At 43.5% G+C, this 22,482-nt stretch overlaps 1 protein-coding gene across 1 annotated transcript; it reads left to right on the forward strand.

Moving 5' to 3' along the window:
* Window positions 1-13,893: 13,893 nt before the first annotated feature.
* Window positions 13,894-16,542, forward strand: LOC124647312. Its single transcript, XM_047187276.1, has 2 exons — window positions 13,894-14,189; window positions 16,156-16,542. Exons 1-2 carry the CDS (start codon window positions 13,894-13,896, stop codon window positions 16,373-16,375), a joined length of 516 nt encoding a protein of 171 aa, XP_047043232.1. The 3' UTR covers window positions 16,376-16,542.
* The last annotated feature ends 5,940 nt before the right edge of the window (window positions 16,543-22,482 follow it).

Genomic DNA, 22,482 nt, shown 5'->3' on the forward strand with positions numbered 1-22,482 from the left:
AACGTGCTTCTTGGCTCCTCCTCGGTTCGATAAACCTTGGTTTCTTTACGAGGGAAAACTTGCTGCTGTGCGCATCATACCTTCCTCTTGGGGTTCCCCAACGAACGTGTGAAATTCACGCCATCAAGCTCTTTTTCTGGCGCCGTTGCCGGGGAACGAAGAAAAGTTACACCACAAAGATTTCCATCTCCCACGTCAACAGCTCTTTTTCTGGCGCCGTTGCCGGGGAGATCAAGACACTGCCTGCAAGGGAGTCTCCACTTCTCAATCTCTTTACTTTGTTTTTGTCTTGCTTTATTTTATTTACTACTTTGTTTGCTGCATTATATCAAAACACAAAAAAATTAGTTGCTAGCTTTACTTTATTTACTTGTCTTGTTTGCTATATCAAAAACACAAAAAAATTAGTTTACTTGCATTTACTTTACTTGATTCATCATGTTTCCTTTTAATTTTACCACAAAAAACATACTCGGTAGGACAAGGGTCTATAATTGGGAGGAACAATATAGAAGAATTTTTCACCCATGTTAGTACCGTTGAAGATTTTGAAGATAGACACTTGGTAGAACTTGCTCCTACTTATGAAATTGCTGCTGTCTGCTCTAGTTCGCATGTTGGAAACTAAATTTGTTAATCTCAATCCTATAATCCAACACATGTTTCTTACACTTGGTGATTTGGAAGAGGGGGAAAAGAAAGATTTTGTTTTAGAAACCCTTCTTAGAGAATTTGGTGGTCTAGCAAGAGAGGCTAGAAAGGTCTTCGCTAAATTTAATATGCTTGGTTCTCATACTAATTTTGTTGGTCTCCTTGAAAAAATGGACATGGATAGGATAAGGTACACTAATAATGCTAATGATGGTGGGGAGATCAAAGCACCAATACCATGTAAGCTCCTAGCTATGAATGATGCACTAGAAAATAACTATGCTTGGCTTGTTCCTGAAAATTTGTTTGATGAGAGTAGCAAGCCCAAGACTAATGAAAAGGGAGACGCTGAAACTTATGTATCCAATATACTATGCATGGTTGAGAAAACTCCAAACCCCGCTGTAGATGCACCACCCTTTGATAACACTTGAGTTACACTTTACGCGCCTAGCTGAAAGGCGTTAAAGAAAAGCGCTTATGGGAGACAACCCATGTTTTTACTACAGTATTTTTGTTTTATATTTGAGTCTTGGAAGTTGTTTACTACTGTAGCAACCTCTCCTTATCTTAGTTTTGAGTTTTGTTGTGCCAAGTAAAGTCTTTGATAGTAAGTAAGTACTAGATTTGGATTACTGCGCAGTTCCAGATTTCTTTGCTGTCACGAATCTGGGTCTACCTCCCTGTAGGTAGCTCAGAAAATTAAGCCAATTTACGTGCATGATCCTCAGATATGTACGCAACTTTCATTCAATTTGAGCATTTTCATTTGAGCAAGTCTGGTGGCCTAATAAAATCCATCTTTACGGACTGTTCTGTTTTGACAGATTCTGCCTTTTTATTTCGCATTGCCTCTTTTGCTATGTTGGATGAATTTCTTTGATCCATTAATGTCTAGTAGCTTTATGCAATGTCCAGAAGTGTTAAAAATGATTGTGTCACCTCTGAACATGTGAATTTTTATTGTGCACTAACCCTCTAATGAGTTGTTTCGAGTTTGGTGTGGAGGAAGTTTTCAAGGATCAAGAGAGGAGTATGATGCAATATGATCAAGGAGAGTGAAAGCTCTAAGCTTGGGGATGCCCCGGTGGTTCACCCCTGCATATTATAAGAAGACTCAAGCGTCTAAGCTTGGGGATGCCCAAGGCATCCCCTTCTTCATCGACAACATTATCAGGTTCCTCCCCTGAAACTATATTTTTATTCCGTCACATCTTATGCACTTTGCTTGGAGCGTCGGTTTGTTCTTTTTTTTTGTTTGAATAAAATGGATCCTAGCATTCACTTTATGGGAGAGAGACACGCTCCGCTGTAGCATATGGACAAGTATGTCCTTAGGCTCTACTCATAGTATTCATGGCGAAGTTTCTTCTTCGTTAAATTGTTATATGGTTGGAATTGGAAAATGCTACATGTAGTAACTCTAAAATGTCTTGGATAATTTGATACTTGGCAATTGTTGTGCTTATGTTTAAGCTCTTGCATCATATACTTTGCACCCATTAATGAAGAAATACTTAGAGCTTGCTAATTTGGTTTGCACATTTGGTTTCTCTAGAGTCTAGATAATATCTAGTATTGAGTTTTGAACAACAAGGAAGACGGTGTAGAGTCTTATAATGTTTACAATATGTCTTTTATGTGAGTTTTGCTGCACCGTTCATCCTTGTGTTTGTTTCAAATAACCTTGCTAGCCTAAACCTTGTATCGAGAGGGAATACTTCTCATGCATCCAAAATCCTTGAGCCAACCACTATGCCATTTGTGTCCACCATACCTACCTACTACATGGTATTTATCCGCCATTCCAAAGTAAATTGCTTGAGTGCTACCTTTAAAATTCCATCATTCACCTTTGCAATATATAGCTCATGGGACAAATAGCTTAAAAACTACTCGTGGTATTGAATATGTACTTATGCACTTTATCTATTATTAAGTTGCTTGTTGTGCGATAACCATGCTTATGGGGACGCCATCAACTATTCTTTGTTGAATATCATGTGAGTTGCTATGCATGTCCGTCTTGTCTGAAGTAAGAGAGATCTACCACCTTTATGGTTGGAGCATGCATATTGTTAGAGAAGAGCATTGGGCCGCTAACTAAAGCCATGATTCATGGTGGAAGTTTCGGTTTTGGACATATATCCTCAATCTCATATGAGAATAATAATTGTTGCCACATGCTTATGCATTAAAGAGGAGTCCATTATCTGTTGTCCATGTTGTCCCGGTATGGATGTCTAAGTTGAGAATAATCAAAAGCGAGAAATCCAAAATGCGAGCTTTCTCCTTAGACCTTTGTACAGGCGGCATGGAGGTACCCCATTGTGACACTTGGTTAAAACATGTGCATTGCAAAGATCCGGTAGTCCAAGCTAATTAGGACAAGGTGAGGGCACTAAGTATACTATGCATGAGGCTTGCAACTTGTAAGATATAATTTACATAACTCATATGCTTTATTACTACCGTTGACAAAATTGTTTCATGTTTTCAAAATAAAAGCTCTAGCACAAATAGAGCAATCGATGCTTTCCTCTTTGAAGGACCATTCTCTTTACTTTTATGTTGAGTCAGTTCACCTATCTCTCTCCACCTCAAGAAGCAAACACTTGTGTGAATCGTGCATTGATTCCTACATACTTGCATATTGTACTTGTTATATTACTCTATGTTGACAATTATCCATGAGATATACATGTTACAAGTTGAAAGCAACCGCTGAAACTTAATCTTCCTTTGTGTTGCTTCAATACCTTTACTTTGATTTATTGCTTTATGAGTTAACTCTTATGCAAAACTTATTAATACTTGTCTTGAAGTACTATTCATGAAAAGTCTTTGCTTTATGATTCACTTGTTTACTCATGACATTACCATTATTTTGATCGCTGCATTCACTACATATGTTTACAAATAGTATGATCAAGGTTATGATGGCATGTCACTTCAGAAATTATCTTTGTTATCGTTTTACTCTGCCGGACGAGCGAGAACTAAGCTTGGGGATGCTTGATACGTCTCGACGTATCGATAATTTCTTATGTTCTATGCCATATTATTGATGATACCTACATGTTTTATGCACACTTTATGTCATATTCGTGCATTTTCCGGAACTAACCTATTAACAAGATGCCGAAGTGCCGATTCTTGTTTTCTGTCTGTTTTTGGTTTCGAAATCCTAGTAACGAAATATTCTCGGAATTGGACGAAACAAAGACCCGGGGGCCTATTTTGCCACGAACCTTCCGGAAGACCGAAGAGCATACGAAGTGGGGCCACGAGGTGGCGACACCACAAGGCGGCGCGGCCAAGGAGGGGCCCGCGCCGCCACGTGGTGTGGGCCCCTCGTCGGCCCTCCGACTCCGCCCTTCCGCCTACTTAAAGCCTCCGTCGCGAAACCCCGAGGCGAAAAACCACGATACGGAAAACCTTCCCGGAGACGCCGCCGCCGCCAATCCCATCTCGGGGGATTACGGAGATCTCCTCCGGCACCTGCCGGAGAGGGGATTCATCTCCCGGAGGACTCTACACCGCCATGGTCGCCTCCGGAGTGATGAGTGAGTAGTTCATCCCTGGACTATGGGTCCATAGCAGTAGCTAGATGGTTGTCTTCTCCTCATTGTCCTTCATTGTTGGATCTTGTGAGCTGCCTAACATGATCAAGATCATCTATCTGTAATACTCTATGTTGTGTTTGTCGGGATCCGATGGATAGAGAATACCATGTTATGTTAATTATCAAGTTATTACATATGTGTTGTTTATGATCTTGCATGCTCTCCGTTATTAGTAGAGGCTTTGGCCAAGTTTTTACTCTTAACTCCAAGAGGGAGTATTTATGCTCGATAGTGGGTTCATGCTCGCATTGACACCGGGACGAGTGATGAGAAAGTTCTAAGGTTGTGCTGTGTCTTGTTGCCACTAGGGATAAAACATTGGCACTATGTCCGAGGATGTAGTTGTTGATTACATTACGCACCATACTTAATGCAATTGTCTGTTGCTTAGCAACTTAATACTGGAGGGGGTTCGGACGATAACCCGAAGGTGGACTTTTTAGGCATAGATGCAGTTGGATGGCGGTCTATGTACTTTGTCGTAATGCCCAATTAAATCTCACTGTACTTATCATGACATGTATGTGCATTGTTATGCCCTCTCTATTTGTCAATTGCCCGATCTGTAATTTGTTCACCCAACATGCTTTTATCTTATGGGAGAGACACCTCTAGTGAACTGTGGACCCCGGTCCATTCTTTAATACTGAAATACAAATCTGCTGCAATACTTGTTTTACTATTTTCTCTCGCAAACAATCATCTTCCACACAATACGGTTAATCCTTTGTTACAGCAAGCCGGTGAGATTGACAACCTCATCTGTTTCGTTGGGGCAAAGTACTTTGGTTGTGTTGTGCAGGTTCCACGTTGGCGCCGGAATCCCTGGTGTTGCGCCGCACTACATCCAGCCGCCATCAACCTTCAACGTGCTTCTTGGCTCCTCCTGGTTCGATAAACCTTGGTTTCTTTCTGAGGGAAAACTTGCTGCTGTGCGCATCATACCTTCCTCTTGGGGTTCCCCAATGAACGTGTGAAATTCACGCCATCAACAACTCAGTTGTTAAGGCTTATAAGTATTCTTTGTCTCCCCTTGTGTCGAATCAATAAATTTGGGTTTTACTTCCCTCGAAGACTGTTGCGATCCCCTATACTTGTGGGTTATCATGGACACTCTCAACAATGATATCATAATTGAATACATAAATATTATCTCATGACACATGATACTCTGAACCACTCTCCGGTTGAATAACAAACACAAATTCACCGCGTAGGGCTCCATAAGCACTCCTTAAAGTTCGCGTTCCCAATCTATGGGCGCCCCACACTATCACTTTGAGCATACAAAGATGGTACTAACAAGACACCACAATTCATAAGTATTGAGACACACACGGTGTCCCCAAAGATCACATAATAAAACCACTTGAGTAGCCTAATAGTTGAAGAATAACATCTACTTATTCAACTAGATTACAAAGCTCACGATCACATAAAGATCACACCATGGGAGAGAGAGATAGACGACATAGCTACCGGTAAAGCCCTCAGCCTCGGGGAAGAACTACTCCCTCCTCATCATGGGAATCAGCAACAACGATGAAGATGGCGGTGGATTCGATGGAGATGGCTCCGAGGGAAATTCCCCGTCCCGGCAGTGTGGTGGAACGGAGGCTCCTGTCCCCCGAAACTTGTCTTCGATGGCGGCGGAGCTATGGAACTTTTCGTGGATGGAGGCTGGATGATTTAGGGTTTTCGCATCGGGATGCTTCTTATAGGCGGAAGGGCGAGGTCAGTGGGTGCCATGGGGCCCCACACCACCCCTAGGCGCGGCCAAGGGCTGGGCCGCGCCAAGGGTAGGTGTGTCCGCCTCCTGGCCCTCCTTCAATAGTAGGTGGACTGAAAATATAGGAGGCATATTGTAATCATAATTAACTTTCTCCTCAATAGTAGGTGGACTGAAAATATCATATTAATCATTGTAATAATCATATATTGGAGGTATAGTATCATCATAAGCAATAGAATAGTTATCTTCCAAAGTGTGTTCATTTGTAAACATATCATCATTGGAAGGAACATGGATAGTACAAATAGTACAAAAAATATTAACATCATCATTTTCAGAATTGGTACCAAAGAGATTTTCAATATCAAAAGTAGTGTGCTTTTCCCAATCATGATCACTACTATAGGTAACAGGCATAGGCTCATCATCGAGTTCAGACTCATCAACAAAAACTAAAATAGGAGCAACATGTTTAGGGGAAAATACCGTTTCCTCTCTCCTTTTACTCCCCATCTTCTTCTTCTTCTTCTTCTTCTTCTTCTTCTTCTTCTTCTTCTTCTTCTTCTTCTTCTTCTTCTTCTTCTGCTTCTTCTCTTTAAGAGGGAGAGGCTTGAAAGGGAGCTTCTCCACATACCGTGGTTTATTGTCAGAAACAATAGAAGAAACTTGGGAGGATTCCTCCTTTTCATTAATAAGAGCAAAACACATATTATTCTTGTCATATTTTAGTAAAGTTTCATCTTTTACAATATTTTGTATGTAAGTATTTACCTAGCAATTATCAACACAATAAAGATGACATCTATGCAGGACGTTATTCATATCAAAAGCACTCATATCCACCAAAGAAGTTTTCCTTGATAACTCTTCATACCCCCAAAATAATGTAAGTTCATCATGTTGATTAGGAGTGATCATGTCATCACAATACAAACTTACAGTACTCATTGGATTCAAAAGGCTATTATCATAGCCTGAGCATTGAAAATTGAAATGACCTACTTCATAGAAAAGTTCACAAACAAAAGGGTAGAGGGCACAAACTTTCTTACCAAAATCATTTAAAGCCCTGTCCCACATTCTAGTTTTTTCATTCCTGTGATGGATACAATATTCTTCTTCGATTTGATTCTTTTCACTAGGTCTAAGTGCTCCACAAAAATTAACATGCTTATAAGAAATAGTACTTTCAGAAGTTTGAGAATGTGTATTGCAATCACTAATAACAATTTCATTTTTCTTGCAAGTGTCTTTAAAAGGTTCATGATATATGTCCCAATTTCCTTTAGGAACATTAATATGAGAAGCAAAGGGTCTACATCAATCAACAATAATTTGAGGATCAAGACCATATTTAGCACTAAGCTCTTGAAAATCAGCAGTTTCAGCAAAAGCCTTAACACAATCATACTCATAGTTTATACCTAATTATTTTCATTTGTCGTATCCCAATCTTCGTTATTTCTTTGAATTGTTTCAAGAAGATACCACTTAGCTTCAACCTCCTTGCTTGTGAATGATCCCTCTAAACAAGCATCTAGATAGTCCTTGTAGTGTCCTGAAAGCCTTGCATAAAAAAAATTAATAACAATATTATTGGGGAGCTCATGAATGGGACATCTGAGCATTAATGACTTCAATCTCCCCCACGCTTGGGCAATACATTCTCCATCATGTGGATACAATTATAAATATAATTACTATCTAAATGCATTTCATGAGGAGGATAAATTTAAAGTAAAAGAGAGATTCAAGCTCCTTTCACTCCGAATGATGCATCTAGTAGCTGATACCACTCCATTGATTTGCCCTTAAGTGACAATGTAAATAATTTCTTCATGGCATTTTCTCTTGATAAACCTGCAACTTTAAACAACTCACAAAGTTCTTTAAGTTTCAACAAGTGATCACTTGGATGGACTATTCCATCCCCTGCATGAAGTGTAAACAAAATATATAGAAATTGGTGTAAAATAAGCATGGAGCATCAAAAATTATAGAGACGTTTGTAACATATCACACCCCCAAATGGAGGATGAAGTGTCGACGCCCCCCATACGGCTATGCCGGCGCCTATTTGGGGGGCACCGGTGGAGTTGCTCTTAGGCCTGCAATAGAATTTCCCGCGGCAGGCCAGCTTCTCGGCAAATCCTATTCTCTGTCAGAGGGGGGCTATCTAACGCTGCACATAGGGCGGGGTAGTTTTGGGTTGGGTTCGCTAGCGAGGGTACTACGTTTTCCTCTATTTTTTTCCTCAATTCCTCCATTTTTCCTCTCATTTTGTTGCTTTTTACTCTTTTATTTTTCGGTTTGCCATTAGATTTTTGCACAACTTTTTAAATTCTAAACATTTTCAAATTTGAACCTTTTCAAGTTTGAATTTTCTTGATTTGTTTTTTTTAAAATTTGGACAATCTTTAAATATTAACATTCTTTAAATAAATCAAATTTGAATTTTTAAAATATGGACATTTCAAATTTAAATATTTATAGATTTGATTAAGTTTTCAAATTTAAACATTTTAAAACTTGAACATAAAATAAAAAGTGAAAAAGAGAGAAATACCACCATGAAGTAAGGGTGCACGCGAGAGCGATTCGTTCCGCAACGAGCAAATTATAGGAGCGCGTGTGGCAAATCCTATTCTCCGCTCATAGTGGGTGCTCTTGGAAGATCCGCATAGGATGGGTAGTGGGTAGTTTCGGACCGGGCTCGCGAGCTAGGGCAGTGAGTTTTCCTCTATTTTTTTCTTTGGCTTTTTTTCTTCCTTTTCTCTGATTTTGCCAGGTTTTCCCTCTATTTTTTTTTGTTTTTTCTAGTCGGTTTTTTTGAACTTTTTCAAATTTGAAACTTTTTGATTTTAATATTTTTGGATTGCACCTTTTAGAATTAGATTTTAAAAATATGAACATTTTTTAATTTTTTAATTTTTATAAATCTAAACTTTTTTTAATGTGTACTTTTTTATGTTGAATTTTTTTTTAAATTTAAATATTTTTAAAATTAGAACTGAAAAGGAAAAAAGAAACCTTACATGTTATTGGGATGTTTCCGGTGTGGCCCATGAAGGAAGGTTTTAGGGGGAGCGATATATGTCCCGCAACGGGCTGTGTAGGAGCACCCTGTCTTCTACATCAACGTCATAGATGCAAGTGTTGGGCCGCACGAGGCTGGTTTCGGCGGGTGCGATGCCACAAGATTTTTTGTTCATGAGAAGGCGACATCTGATGTTGTTCGGCCGGTGGTTCGTGATGGGATTCACAACATAGAAAACAAAAATTCCTATGGATATGAACAAAATGAAATCTAATTTACGAGAGACAAGATCGAAACTCCAATATGCAAGTAGAGAGAGGAAGATTGATATCTACATACCCTTGTATATTTCTAAGCAGAAGCGTAAAAACGTGGTCGTTGTAGTAATAATTTCACCGCGATCCAATCCCATCAACGCCGCAAAGAACGGTGCCTCCGAGTTATGCACACGTGCAGCACAAGACCGTCTCCTCCATCTTGATCCAACAAGTATTGGTGGAGAGGTAGATGGGATCTAGATGCAAACACCGCGACGACGGTAAAGGCTATGGTAGAGATAAATCCCTACAGGGCTTTGCCAAGTTGATGTGGAGGAGAAGGAAGGAGGGAGAGGGGATGTGCGGCTAGTGTTTGATGTGTTGCGTCCCAACCCTCCCCTTCCTCTTATATATGCATGGGGGGCTTCCTTGGCCCCTTCTCCAAGTCCCACGGTCGGCCAAAAATGGGGAGGGGGAGAGTCCACCCCTCCCACGATTGCCCCTCTTAATTTATGATTTTCTCTTGGGCTGGCTGGCTGGACCCTTGAGGGCTTGTGAGCCTGGCCCATTAGGCCAGGACATTCTCTCTTGGTCCCTTAGAAGTTTCCCGAGAGTGTCGGCCCTACTAGTGGCCCTTCCAGAACCTTCTAGACCCTTCCGATACAATAGAAGATTTTTTTTACGAAACCCTAAAATGACATCCCATATATCAATCTTAGTCTCCGAACATTTCAAAGCTCCTGGTGATGTCATGTATCCCATCCGAGACTCCGAATAATTTTCGATCTCACCATATATAATATACCATAACTACCCCTAGCAAAGTTGAGCGTTTAATTTGTGACCCCATGGGTTCGGGAATATGTAGTCATGATAGAGATCACTTCTATGATCATTAATCGATAGAGGTACCTAGATGGTTATGATGTTTGCCACACATTCCACAAAGATCATTATCAGTTGAACCACGATGTCAAGGATTCAAGCAATCTCATATTCCATTCCCTTTGTCTCACGATATTTTATTACCAGAGATTTGATCGTTGGTATCACTATATGTAGTTCAATCTCGTTCACAACAAGTAATCTTTACTCGTACCGTAACACATCCTTCACTTGTGGCTAACTCATTAGTCACGTGCTTGAAGCGATGTAGAATGTGCATTGCGGGAGCGGGCCCTAAGTATATCTATTCGTTACTAGGATGGACAAATCTCACTCTTGATACATATCATCCATTATGTACTTTCTGAGATACCCAAAGACACTTTTGTGATCACCCAATTACGAAGTGATGTTTGATGCCCTCATATATAATATTCTTCCGGTACTAAAGAGTAGCATAATCTCACGGTCTAAAGATTTTTATATTTGACATTAGAAAGCTACATTAATTTCAACATTGACATGATATAACTGCTTCGCTCGGTTAGGTTGTGTCCATCTGATGCATGTAAAATGCATGCATGAACTTTGTAGTTTGTTGACACATATTCCCACAGTTTTGCAGCGTATATAACGTTATATCCATGTCTTATAATGATTTTTGAGATTTAGCAATGATCCCCTTTATTTGGGTTATAACTCAGCATGAAAGGAAAACATGTTTTGTGTATTTTTGAGTTTTAGAGACCTTAACAAGTCAAACTGGGCTAGGATTTCTAGGATGTCAATATTTCATCAAAAGAAGCATATGGAGCGTTTGGATCTCACGAGATGGGCCAGGAGGCCCAAAAGATACCTAGTGGCGCGCACAAGCAGGGAGGGTGCGCCACCACCCCTTTTTTCCTCCTCGGTCATCATATTCGCTTGATTGTTTCGCCCACAGACTTTGTTTAACCTAAAACCCCCTATATAAAGGACTTCCCAAGGCTTCTCAAGGAGAGCGCGGTGGAAACAAAGAGACACGAAAACAGAGCCAGAACCAGCGAAGATTGGAGGGGGAAAGTCCGCTGGAGCCGCCGTCCGAGGGAACTCCCTTCTCCAACATCTCCACCATCATCACCATGATGAAGAGGGAGTAGTCAACCTCTGGACTATAGGTTTGTGGCAGTAGCTTGATCCATATCTCTCTTGTTGTTCATAGATTGTAGTACCATATGAGCCGTCCAACATGATTATTGTCATACCATCTGCCTTTCTTATTCAGCATTGTCATTGAGGTTTTAAATTAAAGGGAGGTTTCAATTATTATGAGGTAGTTCACATGGGCAAACAACCATCCAGAGCTTGCATACGAGAAACTAGACCGTTTACTTATAGACACGAAGTGGAAATCTAAATTTTCAATGGTTACAATATGACCTCTAGAACATATCGAGCCATTGTCTGATGATGCTCCCATACTGCTAACCATAGGGACGTCTAGAATAAGTGTTAACGCACATTCAATTTTAAACTCGGATGACTATAAAATGAGGCTTTTCCTACATGGTTAAAAAGGCGTGGGAGAAATGTTTCTCGGGTCATAATCCCATCAAAAGGTGGAATAATAAAATGCCTGTCATGCGTAAAACCATGGAGGATGGGAATGTTATATGATGAGGCAACTAAAAAAATGCTTTGACTTTCATCCATTATTGATGAGTTAGAGGCTATTGCATAAGTACGCCCATTGTCTACACAAGAAACTGAACTAAAAATTCAATCCAGTACGTAGATTGTAAGTCTTTTGCGAGAAGAGGAACTCAAATGGCACCAATGGTGAAAATCCCAATTCATTATGGAAGGATATTAGAATATAAGATAGTACTTCCATAGTTTTGGAAATGGCAGGCATTGGAAGAAACTTATTGGCTCTCTTGTATAGGATGAAGGTATGATGGAAGGACATGATCAACACAATTCATACATAATTTTTTTTATAAACATCTACTTGGGGAGCTAGAAGAAGGCAACTTCTCAATGAACGAGTCCCGGATAGATGATATACCCCAAGTTTCAGAGGATCGAAATACCTATCTCACTGTACTTAATACACTTAATACGGAGGAAGAATTTAAAAAGCATAGGTTCCCAAATTAAAAACAACAAGGCTCCAGAGCTGGATGGTTTCCTAGCTAAGTTCTGTTAGAATTTTTAGGAGTTCATTAAGTCACACATGTTAGAATTGTTCAACCTTCTTGATGCTGGACATCTAGAATTGTTTTGTCTAAATTTTAATGAGATAATTTTATTTCCAAAGGTTAATGTAGCATAAAGAATCAAACAATATAAACCCATGTGTCTTCTTAATGTTAGGTTTAAAATATTCACGAAAACCGTAACAATTAGGCTAAATTCCGTGGTTGTGACCATATTGTTCTTCTCGATCGAACTACTTTCATGCAAGTAAGAAACATCTAGATGGTATAGTAATTATGCACAAAAGTCCACTTACTACATTAGAAAAATTTGAGTGAGGTAATATTAAAGATCAATTTCGAAAAAGTGTATGATAAAGTCAAATGGTCTATCTAATAATAACCTCTTAGGCTAGCCATAGTGCTAGTATCATAGCAAGTATCATGCACATTGGTCCCACAAAAATACTGATGTGGTAGCTAATTAAGGAAGAGAGAGGAGATTAGAGTAACATAGATGAATACTGTATCATAGCGCATGTCACGAGGAAAGTTAATGCCAAACAAATCTTGAGCACAAATTTGCATTGAGATTCTAAAAAAAAAATATATCATGATTATGATACTACTTTATGATACTAACCACTACGGAGATAGTACCATACATAAGTATCATATGCATGATACTACTACATGATACTTACCACTATGGTCAGCATTATAATAAAAGGATTTTCTGATGTGGCGCATCTAAATCCACATTTTTTCGGAGATAGTGTAGCCATCAAAGTCAATGACAACGTTGACAAATACTTGTATGTTAGTTATAATAATAGAGCGTGCAAAAAATGATGGCCAAATCGAAGAATAGTTTCCCATCTCGTGGATGATGGACCGTATGTCCTTCAATACGCGGACAATACGATTCTATTTATGAAGCATGATATTGAAAAAACAAGAAATACGCTGACGATACTAATCACTTTGTCGTGAAGCTTCCTCGATTAGAAAGTTAGTGTATCCTAGCGTGTGAAGATTTAAAAACTATTTCTCAATCCTTCTCACACTTTCATGGTTGTTAATTTCAATAACATGTAGTTCCTATCTTATAGCAAAGTACATTTTATACATTGTAACTATTTTCATAAACTACGGTCACAGCTTATAGCTAAAGTAAACCGTATACCTCTTATACCTAGCTGATACTCTTACGTTTTTTTTTTCATAAAGGGAGACGAAAGGTTGTTTCGAGCAGAAGTGTTTTGAGTGAAGGGGAAAAAAAAATCGGCCGGTTCGCAAACCTCGGCGCTCCTTTTTACTTTTTCGGTTATGAATATTTGCCCTGCATCGCCCTCCCCTGATCTTTCGCTGTCTCAGGTCAACTTGCGTCGGCCCATTCCCAGCATCGAGACGATAAGAATCTAGCTAGCTCCCTCCTGTCATCATTCATTTCTTTTCGTCCCCCCTCCCAAACCCAAGATTCTTAAGCCATTGATAGATATTGGTCCACCGAGATGAGAAGTTAGCCATGGTGATCACCGCCGGAGACACCGGAGCGGGTGCCAGCGGGGGAGGGCCAGAAAGGCCGGTCGAGATCGACGGCGCCGTTGCGAATGTTGTGGTCGACGTCGACAGGACGACGGCTGGTCAGCAGCAGCAGGGTGGAACTGAGAGCGCCTGCAGAATTTGCCACCTCGCGGACGGCGACCTGCCGGCGAAGAGCGGGAGCGGGCGGCTAGTGAACCTCGGCTGCGGCTGCCGGGGTGAGATCGCGGCGGCGCACCGCCGGTGCGCCGAGGCGTGGTTCTCCGTGAGGGGCAACAGGTACACATACACTCCCATCAGATATTCAGATGTGTGATTCGTATACCAATGCTTCCACTGCCTCGTTCTTTTGAACACGTAAACTTCTATGAGTTTTGACAGTGTACCTGAACTCAAGTTAGTTCAAAAAGGTTCTCCTGTTTGAGTTGTTGATGTTACGCACTCGATTAACTCAATGTACAGTAATTTGGTAGTACTAAGTACTAACAAATCAGTAATTGACACCCTTTTTCTTTCTCCTCGGATCTCTGGTGACCTATAACCCTCACTCCACCATTGGATCAACCACAGTCGCTGCTCCTGCATCGCGGGTGGCTCAGCCTCACGACCCATACCACTTTGGCGAGCTCTCCTCCCTGAGCTTTGTCACTGTCACCGGCGATTGAGGAATAGCAGATGGATTAGAATTTAGAAATGAATCAGGATGCTCTGAATGAGTCAAACTCTGAAGAATAGTTTTTGTGCCGGTCGCTTGCCGAAGATAGACTAATTTAAAGCCTTTAATTAAGGAAGATGACCGGAGTAGTATTAGAAGGACCTGAATAAATAATGACAATCATGGCACGGAATCTTTCGCTATTATATGAAGAAAACGAATAAAGTTGGGCAATCAGTTCACTAATGGTAGCGCTATGGGTTTTCTTATACGAGCTGAAGTACGTATGCACATCAGGAAACCATATGCCCCTCTATTATTGCAACCACTTGCTAGGTGGGCCGTATGTATAATGCAAAATGTAGAGTTCTTTCACTCTCTTTGCTAAGAGCTCCATTCCTCAATCACAGTGACATCTCCCAACTGCCATAGGCCCATAGCCTGGGGGCTGGGCTTAGCACTTGCGTTGGTCGAGTGGTTTGTTGCACAGGCTACAGTTAACTCCCCTTTATATTTCTCTCACATTTTCTTCTTCAAGAGCTTGTCCTCCTATCTCGTCTGAAGGACAACTAATTTTTTCAAAAATTATGAAAATTCGTGGATGTGTGTGATACAAGCCAACGAACAGATCTTCATAAAAAAAATATAACCATCATATGTTTATTCTGATAACTTATGAGATTTTTGGGTGACTCAAAATCAAATTAGAGCACACACTATTCCGGGTTCTTCAGATCGTAACATGCAAGCACGCAGGATACTCTGTTTCGAACTTAGTATTGTGTTCAACTGTAACATGTAAAAGTTTTTCAACCCAACATGGTAATCATAATCAGTTTGCAGCGCCAAGAACATGATTTTGCTAATTCAGTGAACATTTGTGCAACTTTTTAGTATTAGTGTTACTTAAGACATGTGAATGACTAGTGTTATTATCAAGTGGTGATTATGTTATGTACTTGCATAATTGGTACTACCTTTCCTCCAATGTAGACACTCAAATTTCTTAATTTTTAACAGGTGTACTTCATAGTAAAAATAGGTTGAATATGCAAGAAAAGTAAAAACCATTCAATGATATGTACTTTCTCATTTATGCGTTCATAAAAGAATGGTCAAAGTTGCCGCCGGGAAACTGCAAAGTTCAATACCGTATATTTTCGAATAGGAGAGCATAATTGTTGGTTTTTTCTCAACTGTAAGTTGTAACAAACCTGTAATGGTAGTGTGGTACCGCCATAATATATGAGAAATCAGCAGATGCAAGCATCTTTTGGAAAGCGAGCTATTTTTAGTGTCTTTCACTAGATCAAACTGTATGCATTGTACTCCCTCCCTTCCATGAAGATTTTCTAAAAAATTTCAAAATTTAGATATAACAAGATACTATTCAGTGTCTAGATACATCCAAATTTTAACAATTCTCAGACAATCTTCCTGGAACGGAGGGAGTAATAGAGATGCTAATATGTGCGTTCATGTTTAGCTTCATGTTAATTAAGAGGTTCTGAGCATCCGTTGACCCCCATTCTGAATTTTACTCGTTGAAAGATTTGCCTGAGAAAGTGGTACTATTGCTGGCAACTGCAGGCGCTGCGAGATCTGCGGCGAGACCGCGGCGAACATCACTGGATGGGGCGGGGGCGGCAAGGAGTTCATTCGGCAGTGGCATGGGGCGGCGGGTGTGGACAGCGGAGGATCGTCTAAGGGCAGCGGTTTGTGCAGAACAAAGACATTCTGCAACCTCTTGATCGCGTGCTTGATCATTGTGCTAATCTTGTCGTGGTTCTTCCATAATCGTATGGTTTGAGATACGCCAGAAATCATTTGATCTTTGAAACTGAATCACATCCCCAAATGTGTATCGCCTACGTGATCACACTCGTCACGTGGAATTTGAGTCAAAAGGACTCACTTGGTGGGGTAAGATCAACTCTAAAACGTATGTAAGGGGCATGGAAAACCTGTTTTAAGGTGTCACATCGGCTCTAGTAGAACTTCGGTTTTACGGTTTCCTTTCGCAGGATCTGTTCCGGCCGGAATTGCGCCAAACTTTAAAAGAGGATTTTTCAGAATTTCAACAAATATGACAACAGACACGTACTAGATAAATACTGTAGATAGAATGGTCAATAGATTTTTGCATCCAATAGTTGCAATCAAAGTGCCCCAAATCACGGGCAATGTTCAACGCAAGTGACCCAAAATGTTGCACAAGCCGTCACCTCCACGCCGGGGAAGATTGCATCAAGCAACGCAGATAGCAGCAGTCAATAGATTTTCCATCCAATAGTTGCAATCAAAGTGGGCCATATGCTCATAAAGTTGTTTTGTGAAAACCCGATATTTTTTGTGGCGTACACAAAGAATAAAAAATGCTTTTAACCAAACATACTTTTAATCTTTTTTCATAAGACACAAAAAATATCAATTTTCCGTGAAACTTAGCGTGCACACATATAATATCATATACTGGTCAATTTTTTGTTCACATTTTTCTAAAATTTTAAAATGTTTTTCTCGGGTAGCAGGAGCTTATGCTCCCAGGTTCAAAAGTGGATTTCCATGCTCTTGGAGCTAATTTTTAGCCCAAATTGCTATTTTAGCAATCGAGGGAAATTTTGGAAATGCACTTGAATATACCGTAAGAGAAAATCTAAAAAAATGAGAATTGTAAAAGTGTATTAAAATGCATTGTTAAATATTTTTAATGTTTTAAGGTGCCAAGTTGTTGTATCACGGAACAACTGTAAAAGTCAAGCATAGAGAAATTTGTCCATAGGATCCACCTACCAACGGTATTTTTTTTCTCCTTTCTTCACTATATTTTCCTCCCAAATTCAGCCACTTCCGCCCCCAGGCCCCAGCTCGCCGCCCCACTCTGGGAGTAGGTCCAGATCTCCCCGACCAGACCAGGGGAAGCCTGAGTTTCTTGTTCATCATCGTGCAACTCTGGTGGCAGGAGTTGTGGCGGTGGAGGAGGCTGCACTCTCAGGGAACTCTGAAAAAATAAGGCTACATGTCCACACGATGTTGGACGGTCATCTCTAGGTCCGGCCTTCTCTGATGAGCTTCCGAGGAAGAAGACAACAAGCTCTTCCAATAAGGGCCTCCATCCTTTCTTTTGGGGCTTTATTGCAGCACTATATCTGCTGGCCGGCCATGGTGGCAAGGGGAATATGTAGTGTAACGCATTGGCCTCCAAAGGTGAAAGATGTAGGGGAGGATCCTTGTTGCAACTAGTTGGAGTTTATCACATGGTGGCCTTGGCTCGCTGCCATGATCTCGGGCTGATGAGGCAGCCTCTCTTGATGCCATCGATGGCATCGATTCAACCTCCAAGACGGAGGCCCTCGAAGAGATTCCCGGCAGCCGGCAACACACACTCTCTCTCTCCCAAGTGGTTTCATCCCCGACGATGGAGAGGGCGACGATGGAGTCCCAACTATACTTGTGGAGGTTTCTTACTATTTGTTAGGGTCCTTTGTGCTAATGTTTTAAGTTTGGTTTTTTATTTTTTTCATATACTCAAGCTGTAACCCGCCAATGAAGAAATGCAGCTTCAGGCCCTTCTGGGCCTTTCCATTGTTCAAAAAAACACCAAAACCATATGTTTCGCTCTCTTCTATGGGTCTGTTAGAGCATCTTCACCGGTAGCCCCAAAAGCCCTCTTAGGGCTACCGCGTATTTTTAGGCTAACGACAGGGAGCCCTAAAAACCACCGACGCGTTCTCGATCCCAATAAAATTGTCGGCAACCCCGTGTTGACTCCTACAAATGGGGTGTGAATCGGGTGGGCAGGCCCCTTGTGCCACATCGAATCTCTAGCATGGGACCGTCTTGTCAGGGACCCAACCGCCGCGTCACGTTTTAAATGACAGTGTGGTGAGGACGGTCGTCATATTCAGTGGCCGCGCTAGTTCCTTAGGTGACGATCCGATGGTATGTTGCTGATAACCTCCAAGTGCAGGGGGATCACCGCAGAATAATTTGATAAGTATTTGATTGTCGAACCCACAAGGAGCTGAAGGTAAACTATCTATTCTCTGAAGCCATATAACCCACTTATATGACCTTTTATGCAAAGCTAGAATCTATGGTGTGTGTATGGGTGTGAAGAGGTTTTTTACTATCAAACTACAAGTGATAAAATTATAATGCAAGAAGTAAAACTAATGCAAGAAAAGTAAAGTGCAATAAAGTAATATGAGATGAAATGAAGTGAAGTGGAGTAACTCGAGGGAGTAATTGTTCTAGAAAATTGCTACTTTATTTGTGTGGTTGTCATAATTATTGAAGCACAAAGATAAACTTATTATTGTTTCTTCTAGAGAGGAGCCATAGATAGGTGTAGCCATGAATATGAGCAAAAACACCCCTGATGATTGATCCCATGGCCAATTAAGAGCAAAGAAGGAAATTATTAAGACATAAAGTCCAAACACCGCTGTAAGTTTAAAGGTCCCCATAATGAAACCTCCCGTTTGATTAATCATGATTAATACAACATGCATCTAAGAATTAGGACATGTTTTCTGTCAGCTCTCACTGTCCCTCTCCCTATCAACATGCAACGGTGACAACCTTATGCACCCCCGATATATGTGTACACTCATATATCAATACAAAAGATCATCATAGAAGATAACAAATAGTTTATGCAACCATGAAAAAGTATCTCACAATTTCCAAGAACAAGTCACTACTCAAACAAAGACATAGACGTACAATACATCTGTTATGACCGGCCTGACTTATTCCAGGAGGGGGCCCAATCATGGGCCCAATTAGGGGCTTAGCCCATTTAGTTTGTTTAGTTTCAGCTCATAAATACTAGATGTAATCCGTACGTGAACGAGGCAAGCAATAAACGGATCATACGGATCGTTATTGCCGACTCCTTGAGGAGTCGGTCTTCCCTGCCCTAGCCGCCGCTCCTTCCCTTGCGCCGCCTTCCTCCAACCTCGCGACGGCGGCCAGCCGCCGGCGCCGCCTTCCTCTCCCCGTCCAGCACACTTCCACCCCTACAATCTACGTAACCGGCCTGGTAGGATCTCGGATTCTATCAATTTGGTATCGGATTGTCCTCGTACGGTCATGTCGTCTTCGCCGGCCACCACCACCACCTCCGCGCCGCCCAACCCGCCGCCTTCCGCACCGCCGCCCTCGCAGCCGCCGCCCGCCACGGGAGCCGCGGCATCCATGGCGGGGGCCTCCGACGTCGCTCCCCTCCTCTCGCAGCGAGGAGGTCTCGACGGCCATCCGCGATCTCGCCATCGCGGTCCAAGGCATCCGCCCGTACACGATCGGCACGCGAGGGGATGACCACGCCGCCGCTGTCGCCGGCCCTCAACGTCATCTCGGCCGCGCCGGCGTTTCCGCCCGTCCGGGCGTACCCGCCCGCCCCGGCCTCGCCGCCTCCACCGCCGTGGTCGTCGTGGCAGCCGGCCCCTAGCGCCGGGCCCGCCTCGCTGCCCCGGGCGTCCCCATCCAGCGGGTGCCGTTTCCGCCGTCGCCCTCGCGGCTCCCGGCGTGGGTGACCGCGGCGGAGCCTCCGCCCGTCTACTCGGCCGCATCGGCGCCTCCTCCCGTCTACACGGCTGCCGGGGACCCTCCGAGGCCCTCCTTTCCGGAGCCGGCATACTCGCGCTTTGCGGAGCCTTCCGCCGGCCGCGCGGAGTACCCCGGCCAGGGCGCCGCCGGCCCAAGCCCCCACGCTACGCCAAGCTCGACTTCGCCACGTACGACGGTGTCGAGGACCCCCTCAGCCGGCTCAACCAATGCGAGCGGTTCTTTCGAGGGCAGCGCACCCTCGCCTCGGACCGGACTTGGCTCGCCTCGTACCACCTCCGCGGCGCCGCCCGGACATGGTATTACTCCCTCGAGCGGGACGAGGGCGGCATGCCCCCATGGGACCGCTTCCGCGAGCTCGCCTTCTACGCTTCGGTCCCCGATTAGCGGCGGTCGCTTGGCGGAACTCGGGCGTTTGGCCTTCACCACCACGGTACGGGACTTCGCCGACCGCTTCCGAGCCCTCGCATGCCATGCGCCCGGGGTGACGGGGCAGCAGCGCGCCGAGCTCTTCATTGGCGGACTGCCGGACCACATTCGCGTCGACGTGGAGATGCGGGATCCCCGGGACCTGCGGTCGGCCACGTACTACGCTCGTGCCTTCGAGCGGCGCGCCGGGCCATGCGGCGGGCCTTCCCGGCCGGCGACATTCAGCCAGCCGCCCGCCCTCCACCGACACCACCAGGCCGGGCGCTCACGGCCGTGACTCATGCGGGGCACTCCCGATCCGGCCGCGACGCGGCCTTTCCGTCGGCCGACCACGGCGGAACAGCTCGAGCGCCGTCGTAAAGGGTTGTGCTTCAGCTGCGACGAGCTCTATGTACCGGGCCATGTTTGTCCACGCCTGTTCTACTTGGAGACCGTAGACGACATTGCGGCTGATGTCGTCGCAGGCTGGGCTGGGCCGACGCGGCCGTCTCCAAGGCCGACGCCGTTCCGGGATGAGTTCCGCCGGCAGTTTCCGGCTATCCGGCTCGAGGACGAGCTGTTTGAGAAGGCGAGGAGAGATGTTATGACCGGCCTGACTTATTCCGGGAGGGGCCCAATCATGGGCCCAATTAGGGGCTTAGCCCATTTAGTTTGTTTAGTTTCAGCTCATAAATACTAGATGTAATCCGTACGTGAACAGGCAAGCAATAAACGGATCATACGGATCGTTATTGCCGACTCCTTGAGAGTCGGTCTTCCCTGCCCTAGCCGCCGCTCCTTCCCTTGCGCCGCCTTCCTCCAACCTCGCGACGGCGGCCAGCCGCCGGCGCCGCCTTCCTCTCCCCCGTCCAGCACACTTCCACCCCTACAATCTACGTAACCGGCCTGGTAGGATCTCAGATTCTATCAACATCATGGCAAAACGATAGATTGCCTCACACATCATGTTTGCCAAGAGATTACAAGGGGTAGATGAAGATGGTGCTGATGTAGATGGTTATGAAGATGATTAAGGTTCTGATGATGCCCACACCGGAGGGGGGTAGAGTCCACCGAAGGCGATTCCGGCAGCGTTTCCCCCCTCCGATCTCCGTCGGCGGCTGCCTGTTGACTCTCTGTTTATGTGTTTTGATTTCGGCTGTTGTAGCCTTGATGAAACCCATGGGGTCGTATATATAGTGGTTTTGAGCTCAAAACAAGTCGGTGGGCGCAAGATTGAGTCGAATCGGATGGACAAGGTGGAAAAGAGGCCTGGTGGCGCGCCTAGAGGGGGTGGGCGCACCAGTGGCACTCTTTCCCAGCCTGTTGACCTCCTGGTGGCCCACTTTATCTCATTTTCTTCATCTCGAAATTTCCGAAGCGTGTCCCCTGACTTTGCCCTTTTTGGAATCCCGTAGCTCCTGTAATGTCAAAAACACTAAAAATATGCGTTTTCTAAATTAGAACCGGAGGAGAGTAGATTGTTCAGAAAATCCCCTAAAACATCATAAAATATGGAAATAACATTATATAAGATGCAAATATGTGGTAATATGTTGCAATAAAGTGCAAAGTTTATGTATGCACGGCGACGGTAGGGCTCCCACCGTCTTCAATGCGCACACAAGCCTCCACTATAAAACATTCGCGTCGGCACCACCATCTCCATTCCTTCCCGCCGATCCTCATTCTCCGCCTCCATTCCTTCCCGCCGCCCACCTACTCCACGAAGATGGCGCACAACCACAAAGCCGACGACATCGGCACCGGCGACCGCCTGCACAACCTCGACATTGAGTAGGCGGTGGCGCTTCACTAAGCGGGTCTCCTCGCGCCATCAGAATATTGATAACGCGTGAAGCACACGTCCGTTGGGAACCCCAAGAGGAAGGTGTGATGCGTACAGCAGCAAGTTTTCCCTCAGTAAGAAACCAAGGT

Source organism: Lolium rigidum, chromosome 4 (genome assembly GCF_022539505.1).
Source record: "Lolium rigidum isolate FL_2022 chromosome 4, APGP_CSIRO_Lrig_0.1, whole genome shotgun sequence".
Taxonomy (NCBI): Eukaryota; Viridiplantae; Streptophyta; class Magnoliopsida; order Poales; family Poaceae; genus Lolium; species Lolium rigidum.

Coding starts and splice junctions, on each gene's coding strand:
- LOC124647312 (XM_047187276.1), top strand. CDS start 13,894: ATGGTGATCACCGCCGGAGACACCGGAGCGGGTGCCAGCGGGGGAGGG. Junction 14,190..16,155: donor TTCTCCGTGAGGGGCAACAG/GTACACATACAC, acceptor TGGCAACTGCAG/GCGCTGCGAGATCTGCGGCG.